General features: G+C 33.7%; 1 protein-coding gene across 1 annotated transcript in view; it reads right to left on the bottom strand.

Annotated features, from left to right (window-relative positions):
• Positions 1 to 5,564: 5,564 nt before the first annotated feature.
• The window catches only part of slc2a9l2 (solute carrier family 2 member 9, like 2), a 357,677-nt gene continuing 341,065 nt past the window's right edge, over positions 5,565 to 22,176 (bottom strand). Inside the window, exon 13 of the mRNA XM_030134527.1 lies at positions 5,565 to 5,901. Within this exon, the coding sequence (XP_029990387.1) occupies positions 5,659 to 5,901 (243 nt within the window). The 3' untranslated portion in view covers positions 5,565 to 5,658. The remainder of the gene's footprint in view (positions 5,902 to 22,176) is intronic.

Genomic DNA, 22,176 nt, shown 5'->3' with positions numbered 1-22,176 from the left:
ACCCTGTATATCCAAAAAACTGATTTTCAACTAAATCGCCTCCATGTGGATGACTTACAATACTCATAGAAAAGCTGAAATCGATAGGGTTCTTCCACTAGGGGTCCCCTATGTTGGTTATCAAGGGAGAAGAAATCCAACCAAGTCTCATCTTCACACCAAGGAGATCTAGAAGTGCTGCCGGCAGATCCGGTGACAGTGGTTGGGGTAAAACCATTATATCCCCAAACTTAATTTTGGGGATATAAATATGGCACCAATCCCATGCCTCAGTGAGGTCAAGAAGCATGTTTTTGTTTTGTTTTTTTAACACTATACAGTGATTCAAAGAGATTTTATAGACATGTTGAAGCTGTAAACAGTGAATATGAGTGATTTTTGTCAGTTTATGACCTTATAACAGTTGTTTTATTGCATGTGTTTACTTTTTAGCAAGTGCAGCTCAGATGTTTTATGGCAAGAAAAGGGAGACTGTAGTCACAACAACTGAAGAGGAGGTAGATGACGATGGAAAATAACACACTAAGGTTGAAATTTAGAATTTCTGAGTATTTCAGTGAGTGACCTATAAACAGAGATGGCAAAAGTACTCACATTCTGTACTTAAGTACACTCTCAAAAATAGAGGTACCAGCTTGTACTTAAAAGGGTACAAATGCTTGTCGCTGGGGGTGTACTTTTTTGAGAGACATTTCTGTACCCTTTCGAAATGGTCCATTTTTGTACCTTAAGTACTTTACATAGAAAGAAAACTCTCATATAGTTGATAATGCCATGATGTTTAACCCTTTCATGCACGAATTATGAAAACCTTAATCAAATTTTTTTCTCCGAGTGTTTTTGTTCCTCTTTAGGCATGAAAAAAACAATGTGATTGAAAATTTTCTGCTGAAAAATCAATACAAAAGAATAAATTAAAAAAAAAAACAAAAAAAAAACTAAAAGAACAACAAAATCCATGAATATACAAGGGAACAGCTGTAGAATAGCTGTCCACTGTGGTGGCCTGTATGCATGAAAGGGTTAAAGTTTGAACCAATGGCCTAATTGAGGGAAAAAAAAAAAAAACAGCATAGGCAAGCTAGACATGAAGACATGGAGGTGTGAATGACAACTTGATAAAACAGAGATTATGGCAATAATCAGAGGTTCTAATAAGCTAAATAAATCATTAGGCTATTATCATTGAGCTAATTAGGCTATTAAATTAAAACACAAATTATTATTTAATATAATATAGAGTAATTACAGTATGATATATAATAAATAATGCTTTAAGCCTAATGTTTTAACTATAATTAGGCGTACTGTTCAGTTCTCCTAGCCTATAGCCTATTCTCATGGTCTACACACATTTTTTAATACTGCAGGGTACCTTATAGTACAAATTTGTACTTTACATAACTTTGTACCCTTTTTCATAGTCTAAAGGTGCAATTCTGGCCTCCTAAAGACCAATATTGTACTTTTGAGAGAACATTCTTTAAAAACGTACTTACAGGTACATAAATGTTCTGATCTCGTACCTCTGTTTTTGAGAGTGTAGAAGTACAGCTACTCATGTAAAAAAAAATACTCTTGTAAAAGTAAAAGTCCTGATTCAAATCCTTTACTTAAGTAAAAGTAAAAAAAAGTACAACTTCTCAATTGTAGTAAAGTACAAAAGTAAAAAGTAAAACTGCATTTTTTGCCATGAATGAAACAATATTTATTTAACCAGGATAAATCATAAAAGTTTCCGTTTTCTAATTCCACAGTGAATGGTACTAACCAGAGTCCTGCACTGAGTCCGGTACCTGACAGGTAACCCCCAAAAACATGTGGGGATGAAAAAAAAAAAAAAAAAAAAATTCAAATTTTCATGGGTTCGGGCACATGTAAAATTAAATGAAATGCGAGCGGGTAGCGGGCAAGGAAGAGAAAAAACAAAAAAAGATTCATGGATGAAAATAATTTTCAGGACATTTAATGATGATGATCGTCTAATTTGACTGTGGCTGACTGTCACGTCTCGTCAGAGGTGTTAGTCATGTTAATGTTTAGAGTTTCATGTCTTGTCTTCGGTTTTCAGTGTCTTGTCTTTGTTTGATTAATCACTTTATTTTAAGTTAGAGTTTCACATTTGGTCCTGTCTTGCACTTCCTGTTTTATTTTGTACACATCTCTTCCCTCTCATTTCAGACCTGGACCTCCACCCTTTGTGTGTTTTCCCACCAGTGTGATTGTTAGCCCCACCCCTGACTGGTGTCACCTGTGTTCCCCTACCTCATGTATAAGTCGTCCTGTCTGCCAGTTCGTCTGAATCTGTCAGTGTGTTCATGTCCAGCGGCCAACCAGGTTTTTTCATGTTTGTCAGTTTTTCTGTATAGGTTTTTTGTTTATCATAGAGATTTTTTGAATAGTTTTATATATCATCCTTGGGAGCACCTTTTGTTAAATGACTTTTTCATTATTAAATACTTTTGTTAAAATCTTCAGTTTTCGGGGTCGTGCTTTTGAGTCCACCATTTTATGTGTCACGGACTTTACACTGATCCACAGCTGGTTTGTTTTATACTGAAGTGAGCTTCACCTCTGTTTACATCAGCCCACAGACCTCACTGAGCAGCAATATTTCCCTCTGAAGGTACATATTTTACATACTTTTACATACATTTACTTTGAAAAAGTAACAAGTCTATTCTGAGAATGCAAGGAGTATTAAGCACAGATATTTATGCAAAAATGTAGGGAGTAAAAGTAAAACCCTGTCAGAAAAATAAATATTCAAATAAAGTACAGATACCTAAAAAAAATCTACATAAGTACAGTAACGGAGTACTTATACTTTGTTACTTCCCACCTTTGCCTATAAAGGGTTAAAGGCTCCAGTCGACAGAACTCAGGATCTTCTTGCTGTGAGGTAGTATAAAAGGTATGGAAAAGGCAAAGCTTTTTTTGAGAATAGCTTCTCGCACAACATGGTGGAGGTGCACTTCTGGTTGTCACGGAGCAGACAATTAGCTTTCTAATCTATGTGCGTGGTTTGACAATAGCAAAGATCCCAGACAAAAGGATCAGAGAAAGAAAACACAACTGTGGTCTTTTCTGAGAACTGATTTCAGTTCTAAGTGACGTAAAAGTATGTCTGTTGCCGGGTGAATCTGTTGCGGTGGAACAATAAGCTTTCAGTTCTTATCGATCTAAGTCTGTTTTTCAACATTGGGGTCAGGACCCCCATGTGGGTCACCTGAAATTTCTAGTAATTGATTAAAAAAAAAAAAAAACACTTGCTAATAAAAAATATATGGTGAGTTGACACAGACAATCACAATCCATTAAAGACAGATTGCGAGTCTAAAACTGAAGCACTGTGGTTCTGTTTATCTTTCAAATGTTCATTGTGGTCGGTTTCAGATGCTGCAGCTCTTTCATAAATCATAGTTTGAGTTCTTGTTTGTTCAGTATTAATTGTCAGCCTTGTAAATCCAAGCTGGACTGACTGTACATATCCTGACCAAGGAAAATAAAATTCTCCCTTTGTGCAGTAATCTACACCTGGCTTTTCTGCCTCCATCCATAATAATTAGGCCTGTAACGGTACACGTACCGAACCGTTTCAGTACACACCTGTTCGGTTCGGTACACAGCTGTACTGAAACGGCACAGTATGTTGAGAAAAAGAAAAAGGAAGGAAAGACATCGTTCGATGCAGAACTTTAAATCTGCGCAAGTTTCACACAGACATATGGAAGGACACACAGATTGACCCAAAATATGAAATAGTAGTTGATATAAGGTTAAAAAAACCAACAAATATGATGTGAACCTGGAAGGAAGAGACTGAAGACCCTCCACCATCAGTCCAGTCCAGTTTGGATCAGTTCAGGTCCAGGTGAAAGACAACAACGAGGAAAGAGACATTAATAAGATGGACGTTGTTTGGCCCCTAGGAACTACGGTAGTTCTAAAACACTGACACCTGCTGTGTCTGTGTGTCTGTCACGCACGCTGTATAATAGAGGAATAAACAGAATGTTGAAAGTATGTAAAGTTTCACTTTCGTTTCACAACAGCGTTCGTTACGTTAGTTATGGACCGCACCCCCCGGTATATAACTGCGCTATACCCCCGGCTCCGACAAAAAAAAAAAAAAATCCCCCGTGCACACAGGCACACACAAATACACACAGTGTCCTAAACAGTTTGTTCTCTGTCCTAAAATAAATAATTTGGTTCATTGTGTTGTCAGTGTTTCTCTTCAGTTTGTTTAAACAGAATACAGTCTACTCTCGTTATACCGCCAACTTCCGTTCACGGCCAAATTGGCAGTATAGCGAAAATGGCGTTACAACGGGTTGCGTCCATAATGTGCATGTCTTTACTATATGATGTCTATGCTGCCTCCGTTAACCCGTTCTAATTGCGTTTCTAAATAAATCTTGATTCTGTTATGTTGTAAGGGATCATTTAAAGTGGGGAAACATTTTAAGCATTATTATACCGTGTCAGGAAATGACACCCCATCATCTTGAGGCTTTGGCTTAATCCCACGTCCTCTTCCCGACATCCTGACCTACTGAGTGTTCTGCGATAAATGAACGGTGGCCGTTCCGTAGACCTACTCGTAGCTTGTCGCGATCAGTGTCTGGCGCGTTTGTTTCAGTGCATTGTTAAAATTTATGTGTACTCGATGGCAATCACGCTGGCGGTATAACGGTCGGGAAATCAATGGTATAAGTGTTGTTTGTGCATGGAACTGGGCTGGCGGATGGCGATAGGCGGAAATGGCGGTATAACGGTGGGCGGTTTAACGAGAGTAGACTGTACCAGTTTACCCTCTTGTTAATGTTGCACTTCATGTGGAATTTTTTTGTTCTGCAGAATGTGAACTGACAGAACTGTGATTAGATTTTTCTTGTTTGTTTGAAACTACCTTTCAAGGAAAAGTGCAATACTAATGTTTAAAATACATTTAGTAATATTAATAATTTATTTTATTTTCTATTTGATTTGTAGCAGCATAATTATATTATTCCTGTTTTTCTATATTCTATTGTCTCCAAAAATTGGGGAAAATTTTTTTTAAAAATTCCTAAATGCATTAATAGACATTTTGAGGGGTTTTCTTTCTTCCCGTACTGAACTGAAAAAAACTGAACTGTGGCTTTGAAAACCGAAAACGTGTGTGTACCGTTACAGGCCTAATGATAATATACATTATATAGGCTAAATGTCGTCTAAAATTAATGTTTATTTAAACATAGTATAGCAAACTATTACATGATCAAAAACAAATTAATTTTAGCAAAAAAAAAAAAAAAAAGTCTTTGTTTTGAATGTCTGGGATCACAAGAAATTTGTGATGTTAAAATGGGGTCACGCGCCAAAAAAAGGTTGGAAACTACTGATCTAAGTTCTTTAGTGTCAATCACACGGTTATCACTATCACCTCACAGCAGGAAATGATATATAAGAGCTAAAAACAAAACGACAGCACACACTGAAATACTGCAATATCCTTTTAATATTCCCGTAATACAAAACATGTACAAATTACAGTAAAACTATTAAAAAGCATGGATTTTAATTGTAATAATCATAGACGTTAAATAAATATATACAACCAGCAAACAATTTCATTTTACATTTTAACTCCAGTTCCCCTTTTTTGCTCTTTTAGAAGGAACTTTCCATCTTGGTAACGTCTTGGACTTTTCCGTTCTTCTCGGGCGTAATAGACAGAACCAGCTCCATTTCTTGACTGGGGGTGGGGACGGGGATTTTGTTGATTTTTGCAAAACTCTGACTAATATCCACAAAGGTTTTATTTTTGGTCTCAGGCAGGATGATGTAGAGGTAGATAGATGCCAAGATGCAGACGACTACAAACACCAGAAAGGCGAAGGTCTGCAGCGCCTCCTACGCAAACAAGGAAAAAAAAAAAACACAACAGGAGTTAGACAGATTCTGTTCGGTTTGCTTTAAGGATCACTGTTCAGGATGAATAAATACTGCTGTATCATCGCAGTATTTAAATGATTTTGATAATTACTATTCCACAGAGATAAACCCTGCCTTTTTATTTATTTATTTATTTATTTTTATCCTAAACACATGCCAACTCCGGGGAAGTGTTGACTGTGGCATCTGTTTTGTCATCTGTCTGTGTCACGCTGAGGATGCGGAAACCATTAAAAACAAAACAAAACAAATAAATTCTGTTTGTTTATGACAGAACATCCAGGTCCTAGAACATGGCTACATTAGATTTCTAAACAATACATATCTGTGTGTTTTTGTGCAGTGAAATGCGGTAGTACCCAAAGTATAAAAGCTAACGTTGTCCAGTGTGTGATGCCAATAATAGAGATTAGTGACAGATTTAAAAATACACACTGACTGATTACCCCGAGGGAGATTTAGAGATGGAGAGAGAGTTTGTGTGTGCATGTGTGTGACAGAGAGAGTATGAGAGAGATTTTGCGTGGGACAGACAAACTTGACTGACCTTCGCCAGTGTGTCACAGAGCTATAATCCCTTGCTCATGAGAAGAGAGAGAATTCAAATGCGACACTGTGCACCTAGTAATAGAAATGCGGTGTCCAAACAAGCGTGACCTCAATGAAGAACTACTTACTGTTACAATTTCGGCTGTTATATCACCGACGCCGTTTGTCTCCGACACTATTTTTCACAGTTGAATTTATTTTAAAACAAAAAAAACAAAAAAAAAAACAAAAACAAAACAGAGCATCATGCAAAAGGGCCTGACCTACTTTCCGAACTGTCTCTGTGATGTAACGCTAATCTGCAAAGTTAGCAAGTTCCACTGAAAACACGGCCTTTCTCTTAGTCTCTTAGTTGTCAGAGCAGAACATGAGTCATGGTATAAGCGGGACATTTCTGCAGCCATTCCGTCTGTCATTAATCGAATTTTTGCAAGCCGTGTGGATTGAGGAGAATGAGACCGTCGTGTCTTTAACGTGAGGATAAGCCTTTCATCTGCTGTGTTGGCTCAGCTGGGTTCATTTTGGTGCACACACAAATAATTAGGCCAGAACACAAAGACCCCACCACGCACAGGAGTCACACTGGAATTTTTATACTCGCACATGCCGCACTTTGAATGAAACGGCGTAAAGAGAAGGGATCGCACCTGATAATGCACAAAGCGTCGCAGGGGATGTGAAAAAATGCAACGGGACAGGATGAGTCAGGATATGAGATGGGACTATAGACCTCGTGGTAAGGGACACGATGAGACAGAATGGAAGATAATAGGACAGAACAGAGGCTCCGTAGTAGTAGAGGGTGACTGAAGCAGATATATATATATTAAAAAAAACTGTTTGGAGGAGGAAAACAGTGATAAAGAATGAATCATCCCTGCTTCTCCCAAATAATTTGACACAGAAAATGAAACTCTTTCTGATTTTATTTGGAACTAGATAACTGTTGAACTGAACGTCTAAGTCCGAATGATTTCTAAATAAATAAGTCTGAATGACTCGACATCAGGCTCAAAGGAGTCGATCAATAAATGTTGAGCTGAATGACAAACTTAAAAAAAAAAAAAAATCTCAGTGAAAGATCTTTTATTTTCTGCTGATACTGTTGAATGTTTGTAAAAGTGTTACTGTGATGATTAATGTGTGTCCTTCTACTATGTGTGCTTTTAATTGAATGTGCAATTACCTGTTCTACCTCCCAGTTCTTTCATTCAAATGTGCAATAACTTGATTTTATCTTGCAGTACTTTTATTTTATTTTATTTTTTTCTGATCAGTACTCTGTTTTACAAGTGTGTATTTGTGTTTGTCTGTGCAAAAACTGTTTTTATGTGTTTTAGCTGTTTATGTTTTGTTTCTGTTTTTGTTCATGTCTTTTTGCTTTGGATTCCATGACTCAGGGAAACACACAAGAATTCCAATGTACCTATACTGCGATGTATATGTGCAAATGGCAAATAAATTCTATTCTATTCTATTCTATTCTATTCTATTCTATTCTATTCTATTCTATTCTATTCTATTCTATTCTATTCTATTCTATTCACAACTACTGTAATATTACAAATTTGGGTTATGTTTAAATATTCTACATTAAATCTCACTCCAGATGCCTGATATGTGGGATATTGCAAAAAATTTTCCTGTTTTTAGGGAATGTCCTTTAAACACATACATACTGTGCACTTTATGGTCATACATCATTTGAAAAAATGTGGGCCGAACCAGTGAAATAATAACATAATAATATAAAAATAATGTCCAAACTCCAAACTTTCCTCTATGTTTTAGAGTGAAAAAAGAAAAATTATGCAATGGAAATGTTTACATCTACCAATTATCCTTTAAAACAACGTGAATAACATGTAAATTATAACTTACAGATCACAGTGGATCAAAAAAATACACAAAACATTTAATAATAGTGAAAATATTGGTAAACTTACACTTCAGACATTTCAAAATGTTCATATTTGTTCAGGTTATTTGCGTTTTTTCTGAAATGATAGCTTGTTTTAATGTAAATACAGCAAAATGACATGAAAATGTTTACATTTTCAAAGAGAAAATTTTGGAGGTGTGAGTATTTATAGTTATTATGATAGTATTTTACTGATTCACTGAAATTAAATTGGTCTGTATGTGGAACCTGAAATAAAATGATTAATATCTTCAGTATAATTTTAGCATTTCATCTACCAACTATCCTTTAAAACAATCTGAATAACATGTAAATTATAACTTACAGATCACAGTGGATTAAAAAAAAAAATACACAAAACATTTAATAACAGGGAAAATATTGGTAAACTTACACTTCAGACATTTCAAAATGTTCATATTTGTTCAGGTTATTTGCGTTTTTTCTGAAATGATAGCTTGTTTTAATGTAAATACAGCAAAATAACATGAAAATGTTTACATTTTCAAAGAGAAAATTTTGGAGGTGTGAGTATTTATAGTTATTATGATAGTATTTTACTGATCCACTGAAATGAAATTGGTCTGTATGTGGAACCTGAAATAAATTAATATCTTCAGTGTCATTTTTGCATTTCATCTACCGACTATCCTTTAAAACAGTGTGAATAACATGTAAATTATAACTTACAGATCACAGTGGATTAAAAAAAAAAAAAAAAACATTTAATAACAGGGAAAATATTGGTAAACTTACACTTCAGACATTTCAGAATGTTCATATTTGTTCAGGTAATTTGTGTTTTTGTGAAATGATAGTTTGTTTTAATGTAAATACAGCAAAATGACATGAAAATGTTTACATTTTCAAAGAGAAAATTTTGGAGTTGTGAGTATTTATAGTTATTATGATAGTATTTTACTGATCCACTGAAATGAAATTGGTCTGTATGTGGAACCTGAAATAAAATGATTAATATCTTCAGTGAAATTTTGACATTTCACAAATTCATCCCATGTGCCAGACTGGATCCTTTGGTGAGCCGGATTTGGCCCCCGGGTCACATGTTTGAGACCTCTGCTATAAGATGATGATACAAAAGAGCAATCAAGCCCTTCCACTTTTCCATATTTTTTGCGATAAATGTCATTTTAGTGCATTTAGCCCCATCAAATATCTGAGAACGGCTGTGCCTGAAAGTGGTTTACAGCGGACTTGGATTTACATGAATATGAGTATGCACAGCTGCACATAAATGGGAATATTAGTGGAATCTGAATTTTTATTGCTAATGCACAGTACTTGGTAGGAATACTAAATTACAGGAGCAGAAAGAAGGAGACAGGTAAGGATGGGACAGGATGAGATAGGACAGTGTGACACATCAAGGGTCAGAACAGGCCAGTGCAGTACGAGGCTGGACCAGATGGAAGAGGACAGAACAAGATCGACTGAGCTGAAAGCCTGCCCAGTGTAGGAAGGGCCCGTCCAGGATGCCAACGGACAGGACAGGGCAGGACAAGATGGGAAAGGATGGTATAATACGAGCCAGTGGATGATGGGGTGTAAAAAGACAGAAAAGGGTAAGGCAGGACAGACCGGTATACAAAGAGGTAAGAATAATTCAGGGCTGGTTTGGGACAGGCCAGTGCAGACCCAAACTGGATTGAACAGGACTGGACTATATTATGTGGGACAAAAGAAAATGGGGTGTGATGGGACAGGCTGAGGATATAACAGCGACGATGGCACATGACAGGACAGGATGGAGCACAGGGTGGCACATGAAAACACAGGGAAGGACGGGACAGACACTGGGAAGACGTCATGATCCAAAATGGGACTGGACGTGACGGAACAGGACAGGACAATCAGGGAAACAGCAAGGCCTTCTACAGTCATCACATAATCATCACAGTCTATTTTAACCCTTTCGCGCATGAATTGTGAGAACCTTAATTGTGTGAGTGTTGAGTGTTTTTATTCCTCTTTAGGCATGAAAAAAAAAAAAATGCGATTGAAATAGTTTTTTATGAACCTATTTTTCATGGAGTTGCAAAAATGTCTACTCAGCTGGACACCATGAGTTTAATTTTTGAAGCAAAGAAACATGTTTTTACCAATACACCGTGTGAAAACTATGAAATAATTTTTTTTAAAAATGTTGTTAATCTGATGTTTTGTCACATTTTAATATACTGGTAACACTTTACTTGAAGGTCTAGTTTATAATGCATTAAGCATACATTCATAAGACATTATAATGCATTTATAATGCATTACAAAAGTCATTACAACAGTTTATGATCATGTACAACAAGTTATACCAAGGTTAATAAAGTATTATAAGTGTAGGCATATTGTATTATAAATTCAGCTTTCATAATGGTTTATACATCCATACCAAAGCAGTGTGAAGGAATTTATTTTTTTAGGTGGAGAACTTTTGTTAGGTTTTTTTACTGGTCCCTATACCCATCTATTTTCAGGATTTCATATTTATTTTAAAAAAAAAGTATGTGTTTGAATTAACAAAGATTTAGAGCTGCCACATTATTTTATATTTATGTATAAAGCCACATGTAACACTTCTTTTTACTGTCTCTGTTCTTTTAATGTTTTGTTTTTGCAAAATAGAGTTATTAAGAACACGGTGATGTATAATTTTTGACTTACACTTTACTTAGAGCCAGCAGATACTGCTCATACGTCATCACACTTGTGTTATATCATACAATTGATAATGTGTTCTGTAACCCAGGACTTGAGATTCTTCCTACAAACACTTGTTACTTTGGTATGGATGTATAAAACATTATGAAAGCTGAATTTATAATACAATATGCCTACACTTTTAATACTTTATTAACCTTGGTATAAGTTGTTGTACATGATCATAAACTGTTGTAATGACTTTTATAATGCATTATAAATGCATTACAATGTCTTATGAATGTGCGCTTAATGCATTATAAACTAGACCTTCAAGTAAAGTGTTACCAATATATTCACTTTAGGGGATTACATGCAAAAAAAAAAAAAAAAAAAAAATGTTAATGACAGTCTAACAACAATAACAAGCACCTGATTTACACAAACATGTTACTGCAGATCAGGTTTATCAACAGCAAAGTTACAGTAATGGTATGAATTGCAGTGTATGGGATGATATATAAACATGCTGTGTTGGTTGATATGGAATTAACCCTTTCATGCATACTGGTCACTACAGTGGACAGTTCTTCTCCAGCTGTTCTCTTGTATATTCATGGATTTTGTTGTTTTAGTTCCACATCAGCCAACACAGTGGACACTTATGCATCATCCCAAACACTGCAATTCATACCATTACTGTAACTTTGTTGTTCTAGATCACAGGTGTCAAACATGCGGCCCGGGGGCCAAAACCGGCCCTCCAAAGGTTCCAATCTGGCCCGCAGGATGAATGTACTAAGTGCAAAATGCAAAAAATTACCCTGAAGATGTTAACAGTCAAGGACATCAAACTCAAAAATAACAACATAATAACCTAGAAATAATGACTCCAAATGTTCTTCTTTGTTTAATGTGAAAAAAATAATATGACATCATGCCTATAAATAATGGCAACACCCATTTTTTTCTCTTTAATTTACTGCAAAGAATATTAAACCCTGATATCCTTTAATAATAAAACGTCAATAACCTGAACAAATATGAACAACCTGGAATGTCTAAAGAAAAATAAGTGCAATTTTAACAATATTCTGCCTGTTTTGTGTCTTGGTAGATCTGATCTGTAATGCACACTGTATGAATCATAAGTTGAGGCAGAATATTGATAAAATTGTGTTTGTTTTTCTTCATAAATTTCACTTTTTCCCGTTATTCACTTTTATTCGACCGTAATTTACAGTTTTCTTGAACAAAAAGGTGTTTTTTTTTTTTTTTTGCATATTATCTCCATGAATTGAGTAACAATTAGTATTGGAGTATGTTAAAATATGAGAAAATGGCATTAGCGGCATTAAAAATGTTTTAATTTCATAGTTTACACACAGTATATCACTTTCTGATGATGGGTTTTAAATACATATTTCTTTGGTTCAAAAATTAAATGCATGATGTCCAGCTGAGTGGACATCTTTTTAACTCCATGAAAAACAGGGTCATAAAAAAATTCCAATTGCATTTTTTTTTTCATGCTTAAAGAGGGAAAAAAAAGTCACTCAAGAAAAAAATATTGACTAAGGTTCTCATAATTCATGCATGAAAGAGTTAAAATAATAAAATCCTTGAAAATATGATAAGAGAACAGCAGTAGAATAGCTGTCCACTGTAGTGACCACTATGCGTGAAAGGGTTAAATAATCATGACAATTACCTCCATTCATCTCCATAAAAACAGTTGAATGAAACTATATATGACATTTCCATATTTAAAAAAAAGTTCATTTTGTACATTAGTGTATTATTTCAGTACAAAGCTTTGCATATTTAATATCCATCTTCTTAACTCTTCTATTTAATAAGGCGTCTGTGCATAATCAAACTATCATGAAACCTACACAAGTGCAAAAAAAAAAATTACATTATGAACCTGTTTATATTTACAAACTATGCTTTTGCAAAAAAAAAAAAAAAAAAAGTAAATAACCTGCAAAAACCTGAAATTTCCTCAGAAAAAAAGTACAATTCTAATAATATTATGCCTCCACATTATCACTTCTACATGTGCATTATAACTTATAGATCACAGTGGATGTACAAAGGCACAAAACATTTAGTAACAGACATAACATTGTTAATATTTTGCAGTTTGGAACTAAAATGTGTTTGACATCCTTGACTGTTAATATCTTCAGTGTAATTTTCCACTGTGGAAATTCATCCCACAGGCCAGATTGGAACCTTTATCAGGCTGGTTTTGGCCCTCGGGCCGTATGTTTGACACCCCTGATCTATATTTTTATTTATATTATATTACATTTATTATATTCCAGTGGTCTGAGAAGACATGTGACCTCTGCATTGACTCCTGTATGTTTTCAGGCTGTGGAAAATCTACTCAGCTTCAAGTTGTATTTTTCTGATCAGAGAAGTAGAGGTTAAATACTGGTGTAAATATTGATCCCTGATCAGATTCACATGGATGTGACTTGGATGAAGTTCCACTACTCTACTCCATGTCTCAACACCGAAGCTTGGAAAACTGGCTTCACTTTTTGAGCAAGAAACAGCATCAGGGTCATTTATATGTATGTTTAGTGTTTGGATTGGGTTTGAGAGGAGACAGCTGATGCGATTGTGATTTCAGCTGCGACAGCTTTAACACAATAGACAATAATATTTATAATATAGCACTGGACAAGACAAGTAAAAAAAATAAATAAATAAATAAAACAAAATAAAATAAATTACTGTATATTACATAAATGAATAATACTTGAACAAATTGTTATCTTTTTTATTTTTCTATTGTATTTGATGCATATTGTGTTGTGCTACTATATTTGAATTTTCCCCTTGAGGAGCAATGACGTATATCTTATCTTATCTTATCTTATCTTATCTTATCTTATCTTATCTTTATTTACATAAATACCAAATTCCTTAGTTTTCTCTTTATATTTTCATTTTCACTCATTTGTGGTTTTTTCTACCTGTCTCTTTCTCTGCACTTGCTTGTTGCAAGTTGTGAAATTTCCCCATGGTGGGATAAACAAAGTCTTATCTTATCTTACTTTATCTTACCTTATCTTATTTTATTTTATCTTACCTTATCTCATTTTATCTTATTTTATCGTGTCTTATTTTATCTTATCTTATTTTATCTTATCATCTTATTTTATCTTACCTTATCTTATTTTACCTTCTCTTATTTCATTTTATCTTGTCTTATTTTATCTTACCTTACCTTATCTTACTTTATTTTATTTTACCTTATCTTATTTTATCTTGTCTTATTTTATCTTATCTTATTTTATCTTATCATCTTATTTTATCTTATTTTATTTTATCTTACCTTATCTCATTTTATCTTATTTTATTTTATCTTGTCTTATTTTATCTTATTTTATCTTATCATCTTATTTTATCTTATCTTATTTTATCTTACCTTATCTTATCTTATTTTATCTTATCATCTTATTTTATCTTATCATCTTATTTTATCTTATCTTATTTTATTTTATCTTACCTTATCTTATTTTATTTTATCTTACCTTATCTTATTTTATCTTCTCTTATTTCATTTTATCTTGTCTTATTTTATCTTACCTTACCTTACCTTATCTTACTTTATTTTATTTTACCTTATCTTATTTTATCTTGTCTTATTTTATCTTATCTTATCTTATTTTATTTTATCTTACCTTATCTTATTTTATCTTCTCTTATTTCATTTTATCTTGTCTTATTTTATCTTACCTTATCTTATTTTATCTTATCATCTTATTTTATTTTATCTTAACTTATCTTATTTTATCTCACCTTATCTTATTTTATCTTATCTTATTTTATCTCACCTTATTTTATTTTATCTTATCTTATTTTATCGTATCATCTTATTTTATCTTATTGTATTTTATCTTACCTAATCTTATTTTATCTTCTCTTATTTCATTTAATCTTGTCTTATTTAACCTTATCATCTTATTTTATCTTATCTTACCTTTTCTTATTTTATTTTATCTCACCTTATCGTATTTTATCTTATCTTATCTTAATATCCTTAATTCTAATTACTCAGTTAACACGTCATCAACTTAAATATCAATCATGTGACCTAAGCACAACAGAATAAAACAAAAACAGACACATGAGACGTGACAGGAAAGGATGCATGGGATAGAAAAAGCCAAAACCATACAAGACAGCATGGAATAGAGCACACAAGTAAAGAAGAAGAAGAAGAGCATAAGATAGGACAGTCCAGGTCAAAACAGTGGAGGACAGAGACAGAGGACTGTGGACATGTAAAAAAAAAAAAACGTCCCGCTGAAGCTAATAGCTGTTACTGTCATGGTCACTGGTTTCTGGGGCAACACTTAGTCATCACCGGTGGTGGGGGTGTGAGTCGTGTGCTGTGATGGTGGGGGATTATTTGCATGTGTGGGGGCTTTTATAGGTTGTGTTGACTCTTCCCGGTGGGAGGAACAAATAAGGACAGCGTCTGCCATGCATGAAAGACTGAGCTGGATATAGAATTACACAGAGTTCAGTGCAAAACTTGGGCTGTTTACAGAGTTATTGATTCACACATGCCTGTACCGTCACATCCTGGGTCAATGCAAAGAATAATTTCACATCCCAGTATAGATCGCAAGTACGACAATCCGAAACAAAATAGAAGACGAATGAATACAAGCCCCCAGTTTACGACTACATGTGACTCGGTCGTGGTTCATTAGTTTTTTTTACTGAGCTCAGTGTATTTCAGACTATAAATCATCTTCAGTTTGGTCAGTGTTTAAAAGTAACTGGAAAAGCAATAAACAGCTACTGTGGCAGCTCACTGCACTTGCTACCAACAACTAAAATGTCATCTGAAATCAGCCCAGTTTTAATCAGTCAGTGACAATGCAACATCCTGAAGCATCACAATGGATCTGCATCACAGTGTTTTTATCTGTTCGTGTGAAATAACAGTAATAAAAAAAAAAATCCAGCTGAGATTGGAAGTTCAGTCTGTATCTACTTCTGATCAAAACTTTTTCACATTTTAAAAATCCGTATTTACATTTTCGTTCATTTTAAGGACTGCTCGAAAATGTTCACAGCCTCTGACTTCAGAAAAGAACATTTACATGGAAACTAAAAGCAGAACTGAACATCAAGGATCGAGGATTTTTTTCATTGTCATTTCCACAGTGCACTTACATACACAAGACAATGAGATTTTGTTTCTCAGTCTGTGACTACAGTGCAAAATCAATATCAATAAATAAATAAGCATCGTAATAAATAAAATGGAATAGAAGCATCATAATGGAATAAAGACCTAGATTGATTTAGTTTCTATTAGGGATGTAACAATATGAAAATTTCATATCACGGTTACTGTGACCAAAATTATCACAGTTATCATTATTATCATGGTATTGTTGAAATTGTGCTCAAAATGTTCAAAAAGTACAAATACACACACTGAAATAATTTAACCAAGTTGCATAAAAAAACAAAAACACTAAATAAATAAATAAATAAATACATACATAAAATAAAATAGAGGCACAATGTCCCTACTGTTGCAGAAACATTCAAATCTTAACCCTTAGTGGTCTGAGCCTATTTTGTTCGTTTTTCAGTACTTCTGATTTCGCCTTTATATACTGTATAAACAAATGTTTACTATACCCATGTCTGGTATCTTTTTTTTCCACCACAACTTCATTTATATCATCTGCCTATTATTTTTTTCACTTTAACCTACTATAAAAACATAAAGGCCAGAAAACACAAAAAAATATATAAAATCTAATTTGAAAAATATATATAATTTATTGCATAAATAACACAAAGAGGCTTAACGAACCTTTTCAAAGACTTTAACCCTTTCATGCACAAATTATGAGAACCTTAGTCAAGATTTTTTTCTTCAGTGTTTAGCCATGAAAAACACGATTGAGTTTCTTTTTTCTATGGAGTTACAAAAATATCCATGCATTTAATTTTTGAAGTAAAGAAACATGTGTTTAAAACCCAATATCAGAGAGTGATATGAAAACAATGAAATAAAAACATTTTTAATGCTGCTAATCTGATGTCTTCTCACATTTTAACATATTCTAATGCTAGTAATTACTCACTTCATGGAGATAATATGCAAAAAAAAACCCTTCTTGTCTAACAAATAACAATTGATTTACACTCAAACATGTTAGTGCAGATCAGGTTTATCAAGAACAGTAAAGTTACAGTAATGATCTGAATTACAGTGTATGGGATGATGCATAAGCGTCCACTGTGTTGGCTGATATGGAACTAAAACAACAAAACCCATTAATATACAAGAGAACAGCTGGAGAAGAACTGTCCACTGGAGTGGACAGTGCATGAAAGGGTTAAAAATGAATATTGGTTCCAAATATTAGGTATTTTATATTAAAATTGTAATCAATTAAAACTATACTCAAATATTTGACATAAAAGCAGATCTTTACATAGGGTTTTTTCCCCTAAAAGTGCCGTAATCAAACATGGTTATCATGATAATTAGAATTTAAATGGTAATACTAACCATCTGCAATTTTACCGTGGTTTATCGTTATACCGATAATCGTTACATCCCTAGTTTCTATGTGTTTATGTGCTGATGCTCCTCTTTAACCTGATAACACCAAACATATCATATTTAATACATGAGTTTTGAACCACTCTAGATGATCAGTGTCATATTTTTTTCCTTGAAACCCCTGATGTATACAATTAGATACATGCAATACACAGATAATCCACCAGGGGGAGGACTTCATTCACCAGAGGCCTTTCCAGTGACACCAGAAGACTGTCATTAATGAGGAAGGAGGCAGAACTTTGACAATTTTGAAAAAGAATGACCAATTTGTTAGACATGTTTGTGTTATATTATGTTTTTGTTTGTTCAAAAATAATAATATTTGAGCATTGAGACCCGATGTATCAAATATGATACAAAATTGAAACTCATACATGGAAAATTGATATTTAAAAAAACAATGTTTTGGTTGTTCAGAAGGACCAATAAAGGCTCCAGTTTCAAAGAGTTGGAATTTTCTGTCAGTGATTTAATGGTTCAGGCTTTACAGGGTTAACTTACAGTAACTATCATAAAACAAACATCTTTTCCAACAGACTGTATTTTATGGACTCGATTTTACAATAGAAACCTTATTTGCCTTGAGGTGAGATATTATAATTTAAGCTCTGAATTAATTTTAGTTACCTGTTATTATTACAGTTATGATTAAAGTATTGATTAAAGTGAGGACAAATGTGAAGTCTTGATGAACTGGGATTGTAGGTCTGAAATTATGGAATGGACCTTATGATGCATTTAAGTTATCCATTCCTTTGGCAAAGTTAAAAAAAAAAAGTACCTTAAGTGTAAAATTATTCAGAAACATTGAATTAAGATGGTAGATATGTTTTTGTTTATTTTTTTGTTTATTTATTTTTTATTATTACAGTATGAATGCTCGATGCTGTACACATTTAAGTAGATGTAAGCAGTGTATTAGATGAAAAGGATAGGCAAAAAAATAAGCTTTTGTTTCTAGCCTATTCCTTTTTTGGTTTTTATGTTTATTATGATTGATGTACTGAGTACAATGACTGATGTAAAAGCAAAAATAAATAAATAAATAAATTAATTAATTCATTCATTCATTCATTATTATTTCCTACTCTACCATGTCTGTGAAAATAATGTCTCCGCCCTGAGCTATTTGTTTTGTGGAATAACTACAACAGTTTTGGTTTGTTCATATTGTTATGCAAAGACTGTGAACAAAATTCTGTTTTCATTACTTCCAGCCTATTTGCTGTAATGTGCATTTGTGCATTACAGGCAAATGGAAAAAAAGAGGACAAATAAGAGCAAGAACAGGGCAGGCTTCTTAAGAGATCCCTGTTTTAAATAAAGCTATCACTGTGATAAACTGAAACAGGATGCAGCCAGGGTTTCACCTGAAAACGAAATGATGGTGCTTGATATTAAGAGCAGGGTGATGACATCAAAATCAGCCTGCATGATGCATAATGGGGTCAGCTGCTGTGCTGCTGTTGAATCACACTTGATGCGGTCCTCATGGGAAAAATGTGAGAGTGAATGTGTTGGACTGTAAATACACGTATTGTGTCTGTGTTCCACCTTTGATTCAGTTTGATTTGAAAAGATAATCAGTCCTTTCACAGCTGGAACAAACTGCTTAATATTTAGGAAAATGCTCGTCTTTAAAATTCAGAAATTTTTCTGGACGTTGTTGGATTAGGTTAGGTTAGGTTAGGTTTGGTTTGGTTTGGTTTGGTTTAGTTAGGTTAGGTTAGGTTTGGTTTGGTTAGGTTAGGTTAGGTTAGGTTAGGTTTGGTTTGGTTAGGTTTGGTTTGGTTTGGTTTAGTTAGGTTAGGTTTGGTTTGGTTTGGTTTGGTTTGGTTAGGTTAGGTTAGGTTAGGTTTGGTTTGGTTTGGTTTGGTTAGGTTAGGTTAGGTTAGGTTTGGTTTGGTTTGGTTTGGTTAGGTTAGGTTTGGTTTGGTTAGGTTTGGTTTGGTTTGGTTTAGTTAGGTTAGGTTTGGTTTGGTTTGGTTAGGTTAGGTTAGGTTTGGTTTGGTTAGGTTAGGTTAGGTTAGGTTAGGTTTGGTTTGGTTTGGTTTGGTTTGGTTAGGTTAGGTTAGGTTAGGTTTGGTTTGGTTTGGTTTGGTTAGGTTAGGTTAGGTTAGGTCAGGTCAGGTCAGGTCTGGTTTGGTTAGATTAGATTAGAATAGAATAGAATAGAATAGAATAGAATAGAATAGAATAGAATAGGTTAGATTAGAACAGATTATATTATATTAGATTAGATAAAAATAAATTAGAGTAGATTAGATTAGGTTAAATTACATTAGATTAAAACAGATTAGATTAGAATAGAGTAGAATAAATTAGATTAGATAATAATAAATTAGATTAGATTAGGTTATATTACAACAGATTAGAATAGAATAGAATAGAATAGAATAGAATAGAATAGAATAGAATAGAATAGAATAGAATAAATTATATTAGATTAGATTACGTTAGATTAGAACAGATTAGATTACATTAGATAAAAATAGATTAGATTAGATTAAATTAGGTTAGATTAGATTAGAACAGATTAGATTAGAATAGATTAGATTAGATACAAATAAATTAGATTAGATTAGATTAGACAGAAATAGATTAGATTAGATTAGATTAGATTAGATTAGATTAGATCAGATACAAAACCAGACAACTGCACATTGCAAAGTACTAGTAGAAACAACAAGTAGCAAGGTGGTACTAATACTACTACTACTACTACTACTAATAATAATAATAATAATAATAATAATAATAACAGGAAGAAGAATAGTTCAAGTGTTCAATCCTTACAATCCTCTGCACCGTCTGGGTTCCGTTTCCAGATAAAGGCATCATTCATAGCTCCAGAGAAGGAAGCACTAAATCTTCTAATCCAGTCTAATTATTATTACCACAGGCACCTCTGCCACAGTGTCACAGAGGTAAAGACAAGTGATGATGTGTGGACTATTGTTCTAATAGTAGGTTTCAGTCTTCACCTGTCAGGAACCAGTGAATCCCTGCAGGGGTCTGGTTGACCGGGGTCTGCCCTGTTAGGGGGTTCAGGTTCACCCTGTCATGTTGGTGCACCAGTGAAAGATCAGAACTGAGCACAATTAAGGAAGTCTGCACCTGATTCATGTGCTCCTCTAGTTGCACTGCTACATGCCTTTGTTATTTACGCTGCCTTCATGTGCTATCGGGAAGATGATCCTCTTCACTTATGAATTCGACATTACCGGTGTGTTGTGTTCAAGTGCTTTAGTTGTCGTAGCAAAATGAAAAATGGCTGACCCACAATTAATCGCGACCTGCAACTTGGGGAAAACAGTTTTGACATGTTAATTCATCTGCTACAGCATTTTTTAAAATTAATGAGTGAATTCATCTTCTGAACTTTATCCTTGAGAGGAGATACGCTGACAAAGAAGAATAACCAATCACCCTTACATTAACACCTATGGGCAATTTAGTTTAAACCAGTGGCTCTCAAACTTTTTACAGTGGATTATCCCCTGAAATATACTTTTTTAGCCAACCCCCAACACTCACTTAAGTATTTTTGATTGAAAAAAATTTGGCAAAATTTGTTCCTGTGTTAAAGGTATCTATATTTTCAAAACTTTGTAAACAAACAACATATATTTAACTGTAATATATAAAAAATAAAAACATTTTTAAGTAAATTTTGTGTGCAAAATATAAACTGATAAGAAAAATGTATAAGAAATGGATAAGAAAAATAAATAAATTGGTCATTAATCAATAAATGAACCTTTCATCAACAAAAAATAATTACTTGAGAACTCAAATAAATTCATTTTGAATAATATAAAATAGAGATGTTCTTAAAATGTTACCAAACCTTAAACAAGATGATTGACAATAACATTATTATATGAATATATCTGTGTTTTACATTCCAGCATTAATTCTCATTATTTACTTTGTATTTAGTACATTTTTCAAAAAAAAATTTCTGGGCTTCTTCCAAGTACCCCTGAGGGTAGAGAACATGCAAACTCCACTTTTTTTTTTTTTTTTTTGCAAATTGTGTACAGTATAAATGTACGAAATTTTCACCTATGCAACTTGTGTATCAGTTTTTTTTCCCAGTTTCCCAGTGGAAAATGCAACATGAGGGGGGCGTTCATGTGCAGTTTTTGAGGTCATAAGTCATATTTACCATAAATCCTATAGCACATGAAGGCAGCATTAGTACTGTATTTACTGACAGATTAATCCCTGGTTTGTTTTCTTGCGTCTCTCATCTCTACAGCTTTCACTGAGCAGTTCCTGTGTCCAAGTCGTGCATATGTATAAACCACGCTTTAGGCTGTATGAGACTGCAATGTTCATGTCTGCTTTTAGTTTATTTTCTGTCAGATATTTAATTTATTGTCTTGCGAAAAGGTCATTTTGTGAAAGAGCTAAGTTTTTTCAAGGAACCAAAACAAGACATGAAAGGCAGTTACAGAGAAATGCATGCAGTGTTTTGTTC

The sequence above is a fragment of the Sphaeramia orbicularis genome, chromosome 5, assembly GCF_902148855.1.
Source record: "Sphaeramia orbicularis chromosome 5, fSphaOr1.1, whole genome shotgun sequence".
Taxonomy (NCBI): domain Eukaryota; kingdom Metazoa; phylum Chordata; class Actinopteri; order Kurtiformes; family Apogonidae; genus Sphaeramia; species Sphaeramia orbicularis.
This window is presented reverse-complemented; position numbering and strand designations above follow the sequence as displayed.